General features: G+C 34.0%; 2 protein-coding genes across 5 annotated transcripts in view; one reads left to right on the top strand and one right to left on the bottom strand.

Moving 5' to 3' along the window:
* Positions 1 to 19,341, top strand: part of LOC133662452 (synapsin-3-like) — a 342,835-nt gene extending 323,494 nt beyond the window's left edge. Inside the window, exon 14 of the mRNA XM_062066460.1 lies at positions 19,289 to 19,341. Coding sequence (XP_061922444.1) covers positions 19,289 to 19,334 — 46 coding nt within the window. The 3' untranslated portion in view covers positions 19,335 to 19,341. The remainder of the gene's footprint in view (positions 1 to 19,288) is intronic.
* Positions 5,683 to 19,717, bottom strand: part of rerg (RAS-like, estrogen-regulated, growth inhibitor) — an 81,380-nt gene continuing 67,345 nt past the window's right edge. For all 4 annotated transcript variants that reach the window (XM_062066463.1, XM_062066462.1, XM_062066464.1 and 1 more), the window contains 3 exons: positions 19,384 to 19,440; positions 13,378 to 13,451; positions 5,683 to 7,186 (listed from right to left, as the gene is read on the bottom strand). In XM_062066463.1, coding sequence (XP_061922447.1) covers positions 6,776 to 7,186; positions 13,378 to 13,451; positions 19,384 to 19,440 — 542 coding nt within the window. In that variant the 3' untranslated portion in view covers positions 5,683 to 6,775. The remainder of the gene's footprint in view (positions 7,187 to 13,377; positions 13,452 to 19,383; positions 19,441 to 19,717) is intronic.

The following is a 19,717-nucleotide window of genomic DNA, read 5'->3' as shown; positions in this document are numbered from 1 at the left end:
TATTATTTTTAATGCTTTTTTGAGTGGGGCCCTTTTTGGGTCCCCGATCAGTTTACTTGGATTTTTTTTTTTAAACGGTCATTGCTCAAAAAATAATAATGAATAAAAATCAAAGTTGTTATGAATTATTGACATATTTAGGGCTCCAATTACTTTACATCAAATATTACACTTTGAAAATTTTTTGGGTGGAAAATATTGCATATTTTGTGTTTTCTTTGACAAAAAGGGCATAAAACAAACAAAAAAGACATTAGAAAACATAATTAAAACTTAAAATCGACAGCTCTGAAGTTGATTTAGATACTTAAGTGTTGAAAGTAACTAAACAAAAAAATGCATGTATTATTTTTAATGCTTTTTTGAGTGGGGCCCTTTTTGGGTCCCCGATCATTTTACTGGGATTTTTTTTTTTTTACCGTCATTGCTCAAAAAAAAAAAAAGAATTAAAATCAATTATGTTATTTTAATTATTTATCTATTTAAGGCTCCAATTACTTCACATCAAATATTACACTTTGAAATATTTTTTGGGGGAAAATATTGCATATTTTGTGTTTTCTTTGGGGGAAAAAAGGGCATAAAACAAACAAAAAATACATTAAAAAAATAAAATAACACTTACAACCGACAGATCTGAAGTTGATTTAGATACTTAAGTGTTGGAAGTAACTAAACAAAAAAATGCATGTATTATTTTTGAGTGGGGCCCTTTTTTACTGGGATTTTTTTTTTTAAACTGTCATTGCTCAAAAAATAATAATGAATCAAAATCAAAGTTGTTATGAATTATTGACATATTTAGCGCTCCAATTACTTTACATCAAATATTACACTTTGAAAAACATTTTTGGGGAAAATATTGCATATTTTATGTTTTCTTTGACAAAAAGGGCATAAAACAAACAAAAAAGACATTAGAAAACATAATTAAAACTTAAAATCGACAGCCCTGAAGTTGATTTAGATACTTAAGTGTTGAAATTAACTAAACAAAAAAATGCATGTATTATTTTTAATGCTTTTTTGAGTGGGGCCCTTTTTGGGTCCCCGATCATTTTACTGGGATTTTTTTTTTTTTACCGTCATTGCTCAAAAAAAAATAATGAATTAAAATCAATTATGTTATTTTAATTATTTATCTATTTAAGGCTCCAATTACTTCACATCAAATATTACACTTTGAAATATTTTTTGGGGGAAAATATTGCATATTTTGTGTTTTCTTTGGGGGGAAAAAGGGCATAAAACAAACAAAAAATACATTAAAAAAATAAAATAACACTTACAATCGACAGATCTGAAGTTGATTTAGATACTTAAGTGTTGAAAGTAACTAAACAAAAAAATGCATGTATTATTTTTGAGTGGGGTCCTTTTTTACTGGGATTTTTTTTTTTTTAAACTGTCATTGCTCAAAAAAAAATAATGAATAAAAATCAAAGTTGTTATGAATTATTGACATATTTAGGGCTCCAATTACTTTACATCAAATATTACACTTTGAAAATTTTGGGGGGGGGAAATATTGCATATTTTGTGTTTTCTTTGACAAAAAGGGCATAAAACAAACAAAAAAGACATTAAAAAACATAATTAAAACTTAAAATCGTCAGCTCTGAAGTTGATTTAGATACTTAAGTGTTGAAATTAACTAAACAAAAAAATGCATGTATTATTTTTAATGCTTTTTTGAGTGGGGCCCTTTTTGGGTCCCCGATCATTTTACTGGGATTTTTTTTTTTTAAACGGTCATTGCTCAAAAAATAATAATGAATAAAAATCAAAGTTGTTATGAATTATTGACATATTTAGGGCTCCAAATACTTCACATCAAATATTACACTTTGAAATGTTTTTTGGGGGAAAATATTGCATATTTTGTGTTTTCTTTGACAAAAAGGGCATAAAACAAACAAAAAAGACATTAGAAAACATAATTAAAACTTAAAATCGACAGTTCTGAAGTTGATTTAGAGACTTAAGTGTTGAAAGTCACTAAAAAAACGCATGCCTTTTTTTTAATGCTTTTTTGAGTGAGGCCCAAAAATTTTTTGAAACTGTCATTGCTCAGAAAATAACAATGAAATAATGAAATCAATGTTATTTATTATTGATCTATTTAAGGCTTCAATTACTTCACGTCAAATATTCCACTTAGAATTTTTTGGGGAGGAAAATGTTGCACATTTTGTGTTTTTGACAAAAAGGGAATAAAACATAAACATTTTTAAAAAATAATTCAGATATTTATAGACAGATGGACCTGGAATTGATCTAGAGATTTAGGCTTGAATAAAAAAAATAAGATTAAAAAAAAACGTAATTAATACTTTTAACATTTTTATGACAGAGACTCTTCCAGGTTGCCAGGACCACATTTGAGGGGAGGTAAAAAATTTTTAAAAAATCCACCATATTTATTATATTTATCGAGGCACCGGAATATAAGCCACACCCACTAAGGAAATAAAACATGTTTCCATATATTAGCCGCACCGGACTATAAGCCGCAGATATATATGTTGTGAAATGACTTATTTACACATACATATTCTGTAAATGTTTATTTACATACCTTAATTGTTTCCAAACAGTGTCTGTAACAGGGCAGTAAAACGGCTGATCAAACAAAACAGAAGTCATGGTCATGGACCCAGTAGTTCTCCAATCAGCTAAACAGACTCAATAACTCCACGGTGACGTTTTGGTGAATTTACTGAGGAATTTGCGAAACTGAAACAATACAAAAAGACTCGTAGACTTGTTAGCATGTTAGCTAATGCCAACGACGCTAGCTTGATTATATTACGACAGCAAACATGCATGAAAACACTCCCACAGACATCACACATGGGACGCTTTAGTCAGTGAGAATTGTTTTAGTTGTATTGTAAAACTTACAAACGTTGCCTGGAGTGACGAATGAAGAATCCATACGAGTAGAAACGCTATGGACGGCTAGAAGACGGAACGGCGCCTTCTACCGCCGGTTCAAAGCGGCACCTGCAGTGAGCTAACTCGTCCAAAAGATGGCGCCATAGCACAAACAATAACACGTTTTTTTTTTAACTATTTGCATTATGGCCGTCGGCGGGGAAAAAAAAATCTATAAATTAGCCGCACCGTTTTATAAGCCGCAGGGTTCAAAGTGCAGGAAATACATTGTATTGGTTTTGGAAATTAAAAATACCAAAATGACCCCCGAATGCTTTCATTTTTCACCCCTGGTTTACTCGACGCTGTCCAATTGACCCCTCCACACACACACACACACACACACACACACACACACACACACACACACACACACACACACACACACACACACACACACACACACACACACACACACAATCTTGTATTTCTTACCTTCTTGAGACCTCTGGAAAATGCCTACCTCTTTAGGACCAGCCTTTCTAGATATATAAAGAAGTGTATTTACAACATTAATAATATATACATACTATGCAAATATAAAAAATGCTTGTTGTGAAAAATGAGTTGGAATTTCACAAGAAAAACTTAGAATTTTGGCATTTTTTATAATAAAAGTTGTAATTTTACTCAACGCAAGTCAAAATGTTGCAAGAAAAACTGAACATTTGTGCAATATTATGATAAAAGTTGGACTTTTACTCAATAACTGTCGCAATTTTACAAGAAAAGCTGAACATTTTGGCAATTTTATGAAAAGAGTCGTCATTTTACTCGACAAAAGTCACAATTTTATAAGAAAACTTTCCAATTTTGGCAATATTTTAATAATAATGGGAATTTTGCTAGGCAAAATGATGACAAAAGACAAAAGCTTGTTGTGAAAAATCAGTTGGAATTTCACAAGAAACTTAGAATTTTGGCAGTATTAGAATAAAAGTCGTCATTTTACTCAACACAAGTCAAAATGTTGCAAGAAAAATGTAACATGTGTGCAATATTATAATAAAAGTTGGAATTTTACTCAATAACAGTCGCAATTTTACAAGAAAGGCTTAACTATTTGGCAATTTTATGAAAAGAGTCGTCATTTTACTCGACAAAAGTCACAATTTTATAAGAAAACTTTCAAATTTTGACAACATTATAATAATAATTGGGAATTGTACCAAAAAAATGTCACTATTTTACAAGAACAAAAAAAAAAAAAAAGGGCAATATTGTGATAAAAGTCCGAATTTTATGACAAATGTCACCATTTTGCATTAAAAATGAATAATTTTACATGAAAAAGTCATAATTTTACGAGAAAATATTGCAATATTACAGAAACAGAAAGAATATGAGAAATTATTCCCAATTTTATTAGAAAAAAGTCGACACGTGAGAAAAAGACTGCTTTTAGTTCATTAATATATTTTTAATTTTTAGTTTGTAATTGGTTTTTAATCTTCATTATTTACTTCAAGTTATTACAGTATGTCTCTATGAACATATTTATTTTATTTGTTTTATTAATTTTGGCCAAAGGGGGCGCATTTCAATTTCTTACACACACTTGTTATTTCATATGTTGACCGGAGGGGGAGCACTTCAAATTTTTACACACACTTGTTATTTCATATGTTGGCCAGAGGGGGAGCACTTTTTTGGGGAGGGGGATGAATAGGGAAGTCCTTCTTTAGCTGCCGTCTTGTTTGATATCATATATTGCTGCCTTTGCACCTGTCAATGTTTACTTTTGTATGCACATCAAATCAACAAAAAAATCCCGACTTTGGAGCAATGTTCACGGACTCTAGTATTTGGCTCTCTATTAGATGCAACGGTTTTCCGTATTGGGACCATGATTCATGTCCTAACTAGTTCACACCTCCTCATATGGAAGCTACTTTTCTTTGTTGATGTCTCAAGAAGGGTAGAAATACAAGCACACACACACACACACACACACACACACAGACACACACACACTCCAAACAGATCTGATACAGGCATCAAACCACCAATCTTGGTGTTTTGTTGTCATGAACGCTCAATCACAATGATGTCCTGGCGACCCATTTATTGGGTCAAATGGAGACGTAATACCAACTCGTCCAAAAGATGGCGCCGTAGCACAAAAAATAACACGTTTTTTTGTTGTTTTTTTAACTATTTGAAAAAAAAAAATCTATAAATTAGCCGCACCGCTTTATAAACCACAGGGTTCAAAGTGTAGGAAATACATTGTATTGGTTTTGGAAATGAAAAATACCAAAAAATGCTTTGAAATGAATGCTTTCATTTTTCACCCCTGGTTTACTCGACGCACACGCTCACACACACACACACACACACACACACACACACACACACACACACACACACACACACACTCCAAACAGATCTGATACAGGCAGCAAACCACCAATCTTGGTGTTTGTTGTCACAAATGCTCCATCACAATGATGTCCTGGCGACCCATTTATTGGGTCAAATGGAGACGTAATACCAACTCGTCCATAAGATGGCGCTGTAGCACAAACAATAACACGCTTTTTTGTTGTTTTTTTAACTATTTGAAAAACAAAAAATCTATAAATTAGCCGCACCGTTTTATAAGCCGCAAGGTTGAAAGCGTAGGAAATACATTGTATTGGTTTTGGAAATGAAAAATACCAAAAAATGCTTTGAAATGAATGCTTTCATTTTTCACCCCTGGTTTACTCCACACACACACACACACACACACAAACACACACACACGCACACACACACACACACACACACACACACACACACACACACACACACACTCCAAACAGACCAGATACAGACAGCAAACCACCAATCTTGGTGTTTGTTGTCATTAACGCTCCATCACAATGATGTCCTGGCGACCCATTTATTGGGTCAAATGGAGACGTAATACCAACTCGTCCAAAAGATGGCGCCGTAGCACAAACCATAACTTTTATTTTATTTTTTTTAACTATTTGCAATATGGCGGGGAAAAAAATCTATAAATTATCTGCACCGCTTTATAAGCCGCAGTGTTCAAAGCGTAGGAAATACATTGTATTGGTTTTGGAAATGAAAAATACCAAAAAAATGCTTTGAAATGAATGCTTTCATTTTTCACCCCTGGTTTACTTGACACACACACACATACACGCACACACACACGCGCACACACACACACACACACACACACTCCAAACAGATCTGATACAGACAGCAAACCACCAATCTCGGTGTTTGTTGTCATTAACGCTCCATCCCAATGATGTCCTGGCGACCCATTTATTGGGTCAAATGGAGACGTAATACCAACTCGTCCAAAAAAATGGCGCCGTAGCAAACAGGTTGTTTTTTTTAAATATTTGCATTATGGCCGTAGGCGGAAAAAAAATAAATCTATAAATTAGCCGCACCGTTTTATAAGCCACAGGGTTCAAAGTGTAGGGAATACATTGTATTGGTTTTGGAAATGGAAAAATACCAAAATGACCCCCGAATGCTTTCATTTTTTCACCCCTGGTTTACTCGATGCACACACACATACACACACACACACACACACACACACACACACAGAGTTTATTATATGATATATTTACTCCATACAGATCTGATACAGACAACAAACCACCGATCTTGGTGTTTGTCGTCATGAATGCTCCATCCTAATGATGTCCTGGCGACCCATTTGTTGGGTCAAATGGAGACGGATGAAAGATGTCACATGTCGCCCGCTTCCAGGAATAAATCCAGGAAGATTATTCATCAGGAGTTTGTGTCCCTGGGATGAAGAAGATGACATTTGCTGTACATGAGAAGTGTCGGAGAGCGCCCCCTAGCTGCTGATCTTGGTCAGCATCTTGTTGATGGCCTGCTTGACGTGCGTGGTGGAGCTGCGCCGCCTGGCCTTGCCCTGCACCGCCTTGCGCCGCCTCACCTCGCGGCACAGCTCGTGGAAGGCCTCGGCCACGCCGCCGCCCTGGTCGGCGCACGCCGAGCACTCGTAGAAGGCGCACGCCATCTCGGCCGCCAGGCGCTCGCCCTCCTCGGTGCTCACCTGCCGGGCGTGCTCCAGGTCCGACTTGTTGCCCACCAGCACCAGAGGCGCGTTCTTGGGCTTCTTGACCTCCTCCAGGAGACTCCGGAGCGGCGCCACGTCCTGGAAGCTGCCGCGGTCCGTGATGTCGTAGACGATGACGAAGCCGTCGCCCCAGCGCATGTGGCCTTCCCTCTGCTGGTGGTCCTCCTGCAGGAAAGCGTCAAAAAAGTGCAAAGGAAAGTCAAGTTTATTTTCCTACGCTTTGTACCCTGCGGCTCATAAGACGGTGAGGCTAACTTATGGATTTTTATTCCCTGTCGGCCTTGAAGCGAATAGTTTCCATCAAACACATGCAAAGACATTTAAATGCGGTGTTATTGTTTGTGCTATGGCGCCATCTTTTAGGCGGGTTCCTGCAGTTTGGTGCTTTGAACCGGAAGTAAAAGTGCCGCTCCGTCTTTTAGTCGTCCATAGCGTTTCTAACTTATGGATTTTTATTCGCTGGCGGCTTTAAAGCAAATAATTTTTATTAAACACATGCAAAGACACGCCGTCCATAGCGTTTCTACTGGTACGGATTCATTCGTCACTCCAAGTAACATTTGTAAGTTTTACAATATAACTAAAACTATTCTTACTTACTAAAGCGTCCCATGTGTGATGTCTGTGTAATAATTATTATTATTCATACCGATTATTAGTCGTCAGGAAACAGAGATTCATTAACAGTAAAAAGGTATGCACCGTAAATTGTTGGAATTTAAGCCGTTTCTATTTTCCTACGCTTTGAAACCTGCGGCTTATAAAACGGTGCGGCTAACTTATGGATTTTTATTCGCTGGCGGCCTTAAAGCAAAGAGTTTTCATTAAACACATGCAAAGACACGCCGTCCGTAGCGTTTCTACTGGTATGGATTCTTCATTCGTCACTCCAAGCAACGTTTGTAAGTTTTACAATATAACTAAAACTATTCTTACTCACTAAAGCGTCCCATGTGTGATGTCTGTGTAATAATAACTATTATTTATACCGATTATTAGTCGTCAGGAAGCAGATATTCATTTGCAGTAAAAAGGTATGCACCGTAAATTCCCGGAATATAAGCCGTTTCTATTTTTCCTACGCTTTGAACCCTGCGGCTCATAAAACGGTGCGCCTAACTTGTGTATTTTTATTCTTTATGCCTTAAAGCAAATAGTTTTCATTAAACACATGCAAAGACACGCCGTCCATAGCGTTTCTACTGGTATGGATTCTTCATTTGTCACTCCAAGCAACGTTTGTAAGTTTTGCAATATAACTAAAACTATTCTTACTCACTAAAGCGTCCCATGTGTGATGTCTGTGTAATAATTATTATTATTCATACCGATTATTAGTCGTCAGGAAACAGAGATTCATTAACAGTAAAAAGGTATGCACCGTAAATTGTTGGAATTTAAGCCGTTTCTATTTTCCTACGCTTTGAAACCTGCGGCTTATAAAACGGTGCGGCTAACTTATGGATTTTTATTCGCTGGCGGCCTTAAAGCAAAGAGTTTTCATTAAACACATGCAAAGACACGCCGTCCGTAGCGTTTCTACTGGTATGGATTCTTCATTCGTCACTCCAAGCAACGTTTGTAAGTTTTACAATATAACTAAAACTATTCTTACTCACTAAAGCGTCCCATGTGTGATGTCTGTGTAATAATAACTATTATTTATACCGATTATTAGTCGTCAGGAAGCAGATATTCATTTGCAGTAAAAAGGTATGCACCGTAAATTCCCGGAATATAAGCCGTTTCTATTTTTCCTACGCTTTGAACCCTGCGGCTCATAAAACGGTGCGCCTAACTTGTGTATTTTTATTCTTTATGCCTTAAAGCAAATAGTTTTCATTAAACACATGCAAAGACACGCCGTCCATAGCGTTTCTACTGGTATGGATTCTTCATTTGTCACTCCAAGCAACGTTTGTAAGTTTTGCAATATAACTAAAACTATTCTTACTCACTAAAGCGTCCCATGTGTGATGTCTGTGTAATAATAACTATTATTTATACCGATTATTAGTCGTCAGGAAGCAGAGATTCATTTGCAGTAAAAAGGTATGCACCTTAAATTCCGTAATACAAGCCGCTTCTGTTTTCCTACGCTTTAATCCCTGCGGCTTATAAAACGGTGCGGCTAATTTATGGATTTTTATTCGCTGGCGGCCTTAAAGCAAAGAGTTTTCATTAAACACATGCAAAGACACGCCGTCCATAGCGTTTCTACTGGTATGGATTCTTCATTCGTCACTCCAAGCAACGTTTGTAAGTTTTACAATATAACTAAAACTATTCTTACTTATTAAAGCGCCCCATGTGTAATGTCTGTGTAATAATAACTATTATTTATACCGATTATTAGTCGTCAGGAAGCAGATATTCATTTGCAGTAAAAAGGTATGCACCGTAAATTCCCGGAATATAAGCCGTTTCTATTTTTCCTACGCTTTGACCCCTGCGGCTCATAAAACGGTGCGGCTAACTTATGGATTTTTATTCGCTGGCGGCCTTAAAGCAAATAGTTTTCATTAAACACATGCAAAGACACGCCGTCCATAGCGTTTCTACTGGTATGGATTCTTCATTCGTCACTCCAATCAACGTTTGTAAGTTTTACAATATAACTATTCTTACTTACTAAAGCGTCCCATGTGTGATGTCTGTGTAATAATTATTATTATTCATACCGATTATTAGTCGTCAGGAAGCAGTGATTCATTAACAGTAAAAAGGTATGCACCGTAAATTCTTGGAATTTAAGCCGTTTCTATTTTCCTACGCTTTGAAGGCTGCGGCTTATAAAACGATGCGCGTAATTTATGGATTTTTATTTGCTGGCGGCAAATAGTTGTCATTAAACACATGCAAAGACACGCCGTCCATAGCGTTTCTACTGGTATGGATTCTTCATTTGTCACTCCAATCAACGTTTGTAAGTTTTACAATATAACTAAAACTATTCTTACTCACTAAAGCATCCCATGTGTGATGTCTGTGTAATAATTATTATTATTTATACCGATTATTAGTCGTCAGGAAGCAGATATTCATTTGCAGTAAAAAGGTATGCACCGTAAATTCCCGGAATATAAGCCGTTTCTATTTTTCCTACGCTTTGACCCCTGCGGCTCATAAAACGGTGCGGCTAACTTATGGATTTTTATTCGCTGGCGGCCTTAAAGCAAATATTTTTCATTAAACACATGCAAAGACACGCCGTCCATAGCGTTTCTACTGGTATGGATTCTTCATTCGTCACTCCAAGCAACGTTTGTAAGTTTTACAATATAACTAAAACTATTCTTACTCACTAAAGCATCCCATGTGTGATGTCTATGTAATAATTATTATTATTCATACCGATTATTAGTCGTCAGGGAGCAGAGATTCATTTGCAGTAAAAAGGTATGCACCGTAAATTCCCGGAATATAAGCCTTTTCTATTTTTCCTACGCTTTGAACCCTGCGGCTCATAAAACGGTGCGCCTAACTTGTGTATTTTTATTCTTTATGCCTTAAAGCAAATAGTTTTCATTAAACACATGCAAAGACACGCCGTCCATAGCGTTTCTACTGGTATGGATTCTTCATTCGTCACTCCAAGCAACGTTTGTAAGTTTTACAATATAACTAAAACTATTCTTACTCACTAAAGCGTCCCATGTGTGATGTCTGTGTAATAATAACTATTATTTATGCCGATTATTAGTCGTCAAGAAGCAGGGATTCATTTACAGTGAAAAGGTATGCACCTTAAATTCCGTAATTCAAGCCGCTTCTGTTTTCCTATGCTTTGAACCCTGCGGCTCAGAAAACGGTGCGGCTAACTTATGAATTTTTATTCGCTGGCGGCTTTAAAGGAAATAGTTTTCATTAAACACATGCAAAGACACGCCGTCCATGGCGTTTCTACTGGTATGGATTCTTCATTTGTCACTCCAAGCAACGTTTGTAAGTTTTACAATATAACTAAAACTATTCTTACTCACTAAAGCGTCCCATGTGTGATGTCTGTGTAATAATTATTATTATTCATACCGATTATTAGTCGTCAGGAAACAGAGATTCATTTACAGTAAAAAGGTATGCACCGTAAATTCTTGGAATTTAAGCCGTTTCTATTTTCCTACGCTTTGAAGGCTGCGGCTTATAAAACGGTGCGCGTAATTTATGGATTTTTATTTGCTGGCGGCAAATAGTTGTCATTAAACACATGCAAAGACACGCCGTCCATAGCGTTTCTACTCGTATAGATTCTTCATTTGTCACTCCAAGCAACGTTTGTAAGTTTTACAATATAACTAAAACTATTCTTACTTACTAAAGCGTCCCATGTGTGATGTCTGTGTAATAATTATTATTATTCATACCGATTATTAGTCGTCAGGAAGCAGAGATTCATTTACAGTGAAAAGGTATGCACCTTAAATTCCGTAATACAAGCCGCTTCTGTTTTCCTACGCTTTGAACCCAGCGGCTTATAAAACGGTGCGCCTAACTTATGGATTTTTATTCGCTGGCGGCATAAAGCAAATAGTTGTCATTAAACACATGCAAAGACACGCCGTCCATAGCGTTTCTACTGGTATGGATTCTTCATTCGTCACTCCAAGCAACGTTTGTAAGTTTTACAATATAACTAAAACTATTCTTACTTACTAAAGCGTCCCATGTGTGATGTCTGTGTAATAATAAGTGTTATTCAGGGCCGATACCGATTATTAGTCGTCAGGAAGGCCGATATTTGGAGCAGATATTCATTTACAGTAAAAGTTATGCACCGTAAATTCCAGACTATAAGCCACTTAAATTTTCCTACGCTTTGAACCCTGCGGCTTATAAAACAGTGCGGCAAACTTATCAATTTTTGCCATAAAGCAAATAGTTTTCATGAAACAAGTAAAAGAAGTAAAAATCTGGATTTTAAGACTTTAAGTTGTTTTTTTAACTTATTTTTTTAGGAACGGTGGGACCAGTAGTGACATAATGTTGTGTTTAATTTATCATCAAAAAACATCAAAAACCTTTATTACGTGTGTCTAAGAGGAGCGTCAACATTTTATTTCAACATATGGAACATCTCCTGGGAAAATATGTCAAAATATGACATTTCTCTACATCACAATAACTCATCTGCTCCATTTTATAACATTTCATAACACTTTATGGATTCAATACATTGTAAGGTTTCTGAAATATTGTCAATACTGGTCTCCATCACATATATTGTAGTTGAGACATTTTTCCATGTTTCATTATGTTCCAAAAAGTATGAGAATATGTGAGCTGCTGCCTGCTCTTCTTTACTTACATAATAATCTCATATTTATCAAGATATTTACACAAAGTTTGGATTTTTTTTTACGTCTTTCAGACGAGTTAGCTCACTGCAGGTGCCGCTTTGAACCGGAAGTAGAAGTGCCGTTCCGTTCTTCTAGCCGTCCATAGCGTTTTTACTCGTATGGATTCTTCATTCGTGACTCCGAGCGACGTTTGTACGTTTTACAATATAACTAAAACAATTCTTACTGACTGAAGCGTCCCATGTGTGATGTCCGTAGGAGTGTTTTCATGCATATTTGCTATCGTAATGTAATCAAGCTGGCGTCGTTAGCATTAGCTAACATGCTCACAAGTTTACGAGTCTTTTTGTATTGTTTCAGTTTCACAAATCCCTCACCAAAATGTCACCGTGGAGTTATGGAGTCTGTTTAGCTGATTGGAGAGCTAGCTTGCGCAGCTAGTGGGTCCATGGCCATGACTCCTGTTTTGTTTGATCAGCCGTTTTACTGCTCGGTGTCTGTTCCAAACAGACACCGTTTGGAAACAATTAAGGTATGTAAATAAACATTTACAGAATATTTCTGTGTAAATAACTCATTTCACAACGTATATATCTGCGACTTATAGCCGTCCATAGCGTTTTTACTCATATGGATTCTTCATTCGTGACTCCAAGCTACGTTTGTGAGTTTTACAATGTAACTAAAACAATTCTTACTGACTAAACCGTCCCATGTGTGATGTCTTTGCATTTTTTTCCCATCATGCTTTGTAGTGGATTTAAATGGGTGTCATTTAAAATTATGTACACTTCATGGACATTTTTTTAATAATATCCACAAAGTTCAGTGAGTTATGTGTGACCATGTGTGTTGACTTTCTGTGTTGGTTTTTTTGCGCCGTGAGCGGGGAACGTTGTTTGGATTGGGTCTTATAAGTGAATGCTGTGCTAAATTGACTTTGATGATGTACTCACAAAAGGTGACACATTTTGCAGCAATCAGGTTGTCAGATATTTCAAATGTATTTGTAAACGCCCCACGACCTTGTTAGAAAGTCATGTGGAGAGATGATCTCACCTGGCCGGCTGTGTCCAGTATCTCCATGGCGACAACCTCATCGTCAATACTGGCTTGGTGGCGATAGGTGGATTCTGCGTGGCACAAAGAGCGGCACATAGTCCAGGTTACGTTTTGAAAGGAATATTTATGCAAGATCAACTAGAATGGCGTAGTTGGAACATTTAAAAAGCGACGGTGCATTCACACGGAGTGGTGCAACATCCACTGTCGGCTGCATTCTCAGCATCGCCACCCTGCCGGTATGTGGCTATGATGGCTTTGTGTTGTTGCTGCAATCACGTGGTGGTCACCTGCGGCAGGATTCAAGCTTCTTAACTGGGGCGTGAACTACCACCTCAGAGTTCTTCTTCATTGGAGTTATCTGCTGGAATGAACGCGCTTGTAGGAGCGCATCTGTGTAAACACCGGCCCCCGCGTAATAAAGCCAACGCTTCAGCCTAATCCTAACTGGCGGGATTTGCCCGCTGTTTTCTCAAGGATTTATTTGATGAGATTCTGCGCCAAGGATTTGATTTGACTAGAGTGCGTCATGCCATCGGTATTAGGAACAATATAATAATACTTATTTTTACTTTAGTTTCACCCAAAGTCTTATTTTCTGTTACACCCTTGAGGAAGAAGAAAGCATTATTATATATATATATATATATATATATATATATATATATATATATATATATATATATATATATATATATATATATATATATATATATATATATACAATTTATTTTTATTTTTTTAATTATTTTACTTTTTTTGGACAAACATTTTGTTTTTCATCCAAAAATTGTATATATTTATATATATATATATATATATTTTTTTTTTTATATATATTTTTTTATTTTTTTTATTTTATTTATTTATTTATTTATTTTTTAACAAATAAATATATATTTATTTATTTATTTTTGTTTTTATTAAAAAAATAAATAAAAACAAACAAAAATAAATAAATAAATACATATTTGTTTGTTTAAAAAATATATATATATATATATATATATATATATATATATATATATATATATATATATATATATATATATATATATATATATATATATATATATATAAATATATAAATTTTTGGGATGAAAAACAAAATGTTTGTCCAAAAAAAGTATAATTAAAAATAATTATATATATATATATATATATATATATATATATATATATATATATATATATATTTAGTTTTTTGTTTTTCATCCAAAAAAATTATATATTTATATATATATTTTTTTTTTTTTTAACAAACAAATATATATATATTTATTTATTTTTGTTTTTATTTAAAAAATAAATAAAAACAAACCAAAATAAATAAATACATATTTGTTTGTTAAAAAATAAAAAAGAATATATAAATATATACATTTTTTGGATGAAAAACAAAATGTTTGTCCAAAAAAAGTAAAATAAAAAAATAAAAAATAATTAAAAAAAAAAATATATATATATATATATACATATATGTGTATAATACACACACACACACACACACACATATATATATATATATATATATATATATATATATATATATATATATATAAAAATATTTAGTTTTTCATCCAACAAATAAATGTGTATTTATTTATTATTTTTTTTGTTTTTATTTTTTTTTTAAATAAAAACATTTTTTTGAAAAACATTTAGATTTTCATCAAAAAAGATATTTGTACATGTATTTTTTTTATAAATAATAAAACCATTTTTTGTCAAATCTGTCTTTAAAACGTTGATGGCCCCGCCGTGTCCCAGGTGTTTGGCCAGTGGGCGGGGCATCAGGTGACGTCAGTGAAATGTCAGTGTGAGGATTTATTAGTTTGGCTGCAGGCTGAGGAGGAGAATGAGAGATCTTCTATTTGTGGAAGCATCACTCTCATCACCTGTTACTGTGCTGCACACTTCCTCTTCATATCCTCATTCTACCATATTATCATATGTTGTCATATTGTCATATTAACATATTGTCATATTATCATATTTTCATTGTACCTTATTACCATTATACCATATTTTCATAGTACCATATTATCATATTACCATATTGTCATATTACCATATTCTCATAGTACCATAGTGTCATATTACCATATTCTCATATTATCTTATTGTCATATTATCATATTGTCATATCAGATCGGGGGCCATTTTTTTGCTTATTTTTCTTCCATTTGAAGTGTTGCAACATGCAGCGGGCCAACAAATCTTGGTCTGCGAGCCACAGATGGCCCCCAGGCCGCACTTTGGACACCACCGCTCTAGATCAACTTCAAGTCTGTCGATATAAAGTTAGATAACATGGATTATGCCCTTTTTGTGTTACGTTGTTGTTTGTGATATATGGCATGTATTACCATAAATTACAAACTATACGCTTTTTTTTTTGTTTCTAATTATTAATTAACAAGTTAGGATTATTTCTATTTTTTAATAAAAACATTTTATTAACTAACTTGTTAATATTTTTGATTTGATTTTTATGTCGAGAACATCTAATATTTTAGATCAGGGGTATTTAAACTTTTTTCATTATCATTCACAATCTGTATGTAAATCAAAAACACTCACAGTATGTTGTTCTTGTATATGCATTCTAAATTGTAAATAACAGTTAGCACAAGTCAGCTAACAATGGAGTCAATTGGATTTGCTCTATTCCGCCTATAAAGTGCTTTAAAAACCATCCAAAAACCTCCATCAATGTTTTATATACATGATGTAAGTATATATGTAGTATCTAGTAACATTCATAATAACATGTAATATTTACATGATGTAAGCATATATGTAATGTAGTAACATTCATAATAACATGTAATATTTACATGATGTAAGTATGTATGTAATGTAGTAACATTCATAATAACGTGTAATATATACATGATGTAAGTATGTATGTAATATCTAGTAACATTCATAATAACATGTAATATATACATGATGTAAGTGTATATTTAATGTAGTAACATTCATAATAACATGTGATATATACATGATGTAAGTGTATATGTAATGTAGTAACATTCATAATAACATGTAATATATACATGATGTAAGTATATATGTCATGTAGTAACATTCATAATAAAATGTAATATATACATGATGTAAGTATATATGTCATGTAGTAACATTCATAATAACATGTAATATATACATGATGTAAGTATATATGTCATGTAGTAACATTCATAATAACATGTGATATATACATGATGTAAGTATATATGTCATGTAGTAACATTCATAATAACATGTAATATATACATGATGTAAGTATATATGTCATGTAGTAACATTCATAATAACATGTAATATATACATGATGTAAGTATATATGTCATGTAGTAACATTCATAATAACATGTAATATATACATGATGTAAGTATATATGTCATGTAGTAACATTCATAATAACATGTGATGTATACATGATGTAAGTATATATGTAATGTAATAACATTCATAATAACATGTAATATATACATGATGTAAGTATATATGTCATGTAGTAACATTCATAATAACGTGTAATATATACATGATGTAAGTATGTATGTAATATCTAGTAACATTCATAATAACATGTGATATATACATGATGTAAGTGTATATGTCATGTAGTAACATTCATAATAACGTGTAATATATACATGATGTAAGTATGTATGTAATATCTAGTAACATTCATAATAACATGTAATATATACATGATGTAAGTATATATGTCATGTAGTAACATTCATAATAACATGTAATATATACATGATGTAAGTATATATGTCATGTAGTAACATTCATTATAACATGTAATATATACATGATGTAAGTATATATGTCATGTAGTAACATTCATAATAACATGTAATATATACATGTTGTAAGTATATATGTCATGTAGTAACTTTCATAATAACATGTAATATATACATGATGTAAGTATATATGTCATGTAGTAACATTCATAATAACATGTGATATATACATGATGTAAATATATGTAATGTAGTAACATTCATAATAACATGTAATATATACATGATGTAAGTATATATGTAGTATCTAGTAACATTCATTATAACATGTAATATTTACATATTTTGATCATTTTAAGCATACAGCGGCGTAATAATTTCACAGACAAATCACAACATTCCCTTTCCCTTCAACAACAAGAAGACTACTAATCATGGCAGACTTGATGAGAGACAACAAAGACTGCTTTGAGACAAATGATGATCCAGAAACTTCTATTTTTGAAGCTGAACATAAGGAGGATGATCTACAAGTTTTAGAAGCTGTGTGCTAAACAGATGCAGCTTTAGTCAAACACTAAGCATCATGTAGCAGTATTACTAAACAAGATATACAAACATAATAAAACAATCACTTACTGTACAATGTCTGCTCTCACTGGGATGCAGACTTATGGGATGTTTATATCTTCCACTTTACATAAGGAATTAATTATAATTCTCAAATAATTTAAAAAAAAAAGTGCCGGAAACAAGCGTATTTTCGTGTCTTTCTTACCGTAAGTTGGATGTCAAAGTTGACCAACTTGTGGGTTTATGTCCACAATCTTCTACTATTCGGGTGAGAGGCATGATTTATCATCTAGAATTAACTTTCAGCAGCTCAATATGTCAATATAGCAGCATAAGCTAGTTAGCTCTCTAAAAATAGTTTGTCTGTGTTAGCACTTATAATAACAATATTGCTAATACTTGTTAATAATCAGGTCACGACATGTAAATGGAGTATTGTTGGCGCTTTTTACATGTTTTTAAACAACTTTATGGGCAGAATGGTGTAATTTCATTATCTGTTTGTTAGCCACCTCTTACTTGCCATATTTTATGACTTAAAATGCATAGAAAAAGGAAGACGCGTGTTCTTGTCTTCCATAAGGAATGTGAATGATAGGCAAAATTTTAACAAAAACAGTGCAGTTCCGCTTTAAATCTGCTTTTTGTCAAACACGCGTGTAAAAATAGTTTGTCTGTGTCAGCACTTATAATAACAATATCGCTAATACTTGTTCATATTCAGGTCACGACATGTAAACGGAGTATTGTTGGTGCTTTTTACATGTTTTTAAACAACTTTATGGGCAGAATGGTGTAATTTCATTACCTGTTTGTTAGCCACCTCTTACTTGCCATATTTTACGACTTAAAATGCATAGAAAAAGGAAGACGCGTGTTCTTGTCTTACATAAGGAATGTGAATGATAGGCAAAATTTTAACAAAAACAGTGCAGTTCCGCTTTAAATCTGCTTTTTGTCAAACATGCGTGTAAAAATAGTTTGTCTGTGTCAGCACTTATAATAACAATATCGCTAATACTTGTTAATATTCAGGTCACGACATGTAAGTGGAGTATTGTTGGCACTTTTTACATGTTTTTTAGACGACTTTATGGCCGCAAGAATGGACTTCATCGTTGGCTGACTTTTGCTAACAATTCTTTATGATTTAGAATGCATAGAAAAAGAAAGCCTTGTGGTTTTGTCTTTCATGAGGATTGTGAATGATAGGCAAAATGTAATTAGAAGAAAAGTGCAGTTATCCTTTAAGATTGAGACAATTGAAAAGAAGTTGTTCACAAAAAGATGCTTTTTACTGTACAGTATACAGCTATATATATATATATATATATATATATATATATATATATATATATATATATATATATATATATAGATATATACGTGTGTATATTTAAGTGCTCTACGCTTACATGTTGAGTGCTTGTTTGGACGTCCTCCAAAGTGCTCCTACTCCCATTCCACTTCTTCTTCTTCTTCTCTTTATTACTGCATCTCTTCAAGACGCTCCCTATAGGAGCCCAGAACTTGACTGGCGAGTAAATATTGCCTTTCTAGTCAGGCGCCTGACGGGTGGCCCAGGAGGGACCAGGCAGGAAGGTAAATAGACACGCCGGTGCGGAATACTGCCTGGGTGGAGTGGAAGTGGTCACTTACCGAGCGTGGGGTCGTACTCCCAGATGAAGCGTCGGGTCAGAAACCTCACCACCAACGCTGCGGAGACATCAAAGTGGTCAGTCAAATAAAGTCAGTTTCTTACAAGTAGCATTATCACTGGAGGGCGAGGGATAGCTAAACATGCTTCACTACACAGCGTAGGAGTATACAATAGCTCACCGGCGTCACAATGTAAACAAACGCCATGGGTGGATCTACACCTGACATCCACTGTCATGATACCAAGCACAGGAGCGTATCTAGTCGATACTACTATGATTACATCGATATTTTTTATCGTCACAAAATCTTCTTTTGTTTAAAAAAATATATA

The sequence above is a fragment of the Entelurus aequoreus genome, linkage group LG12 (assembly GCF_033978785.1).
Source record: "Entelurus aequoreus isolate RoL-2023_Sb linkage group LG12, RoL_Eaeq_v1.1, whole genome shotgun sequence".
Taxonomy (NCBI): domain Eukaryota; kingdom Metazoa; phylum Chordata; class Actinopteri; order Syngnathiformes; family Syngnathidae; genus Entelurus; species Entelurus aequoreus.
The sequence above is the reverse complement of the archived record's forward strand: the minus strand, read 5'-3'. Positions and strand labels throughout refer to the sequence as shown.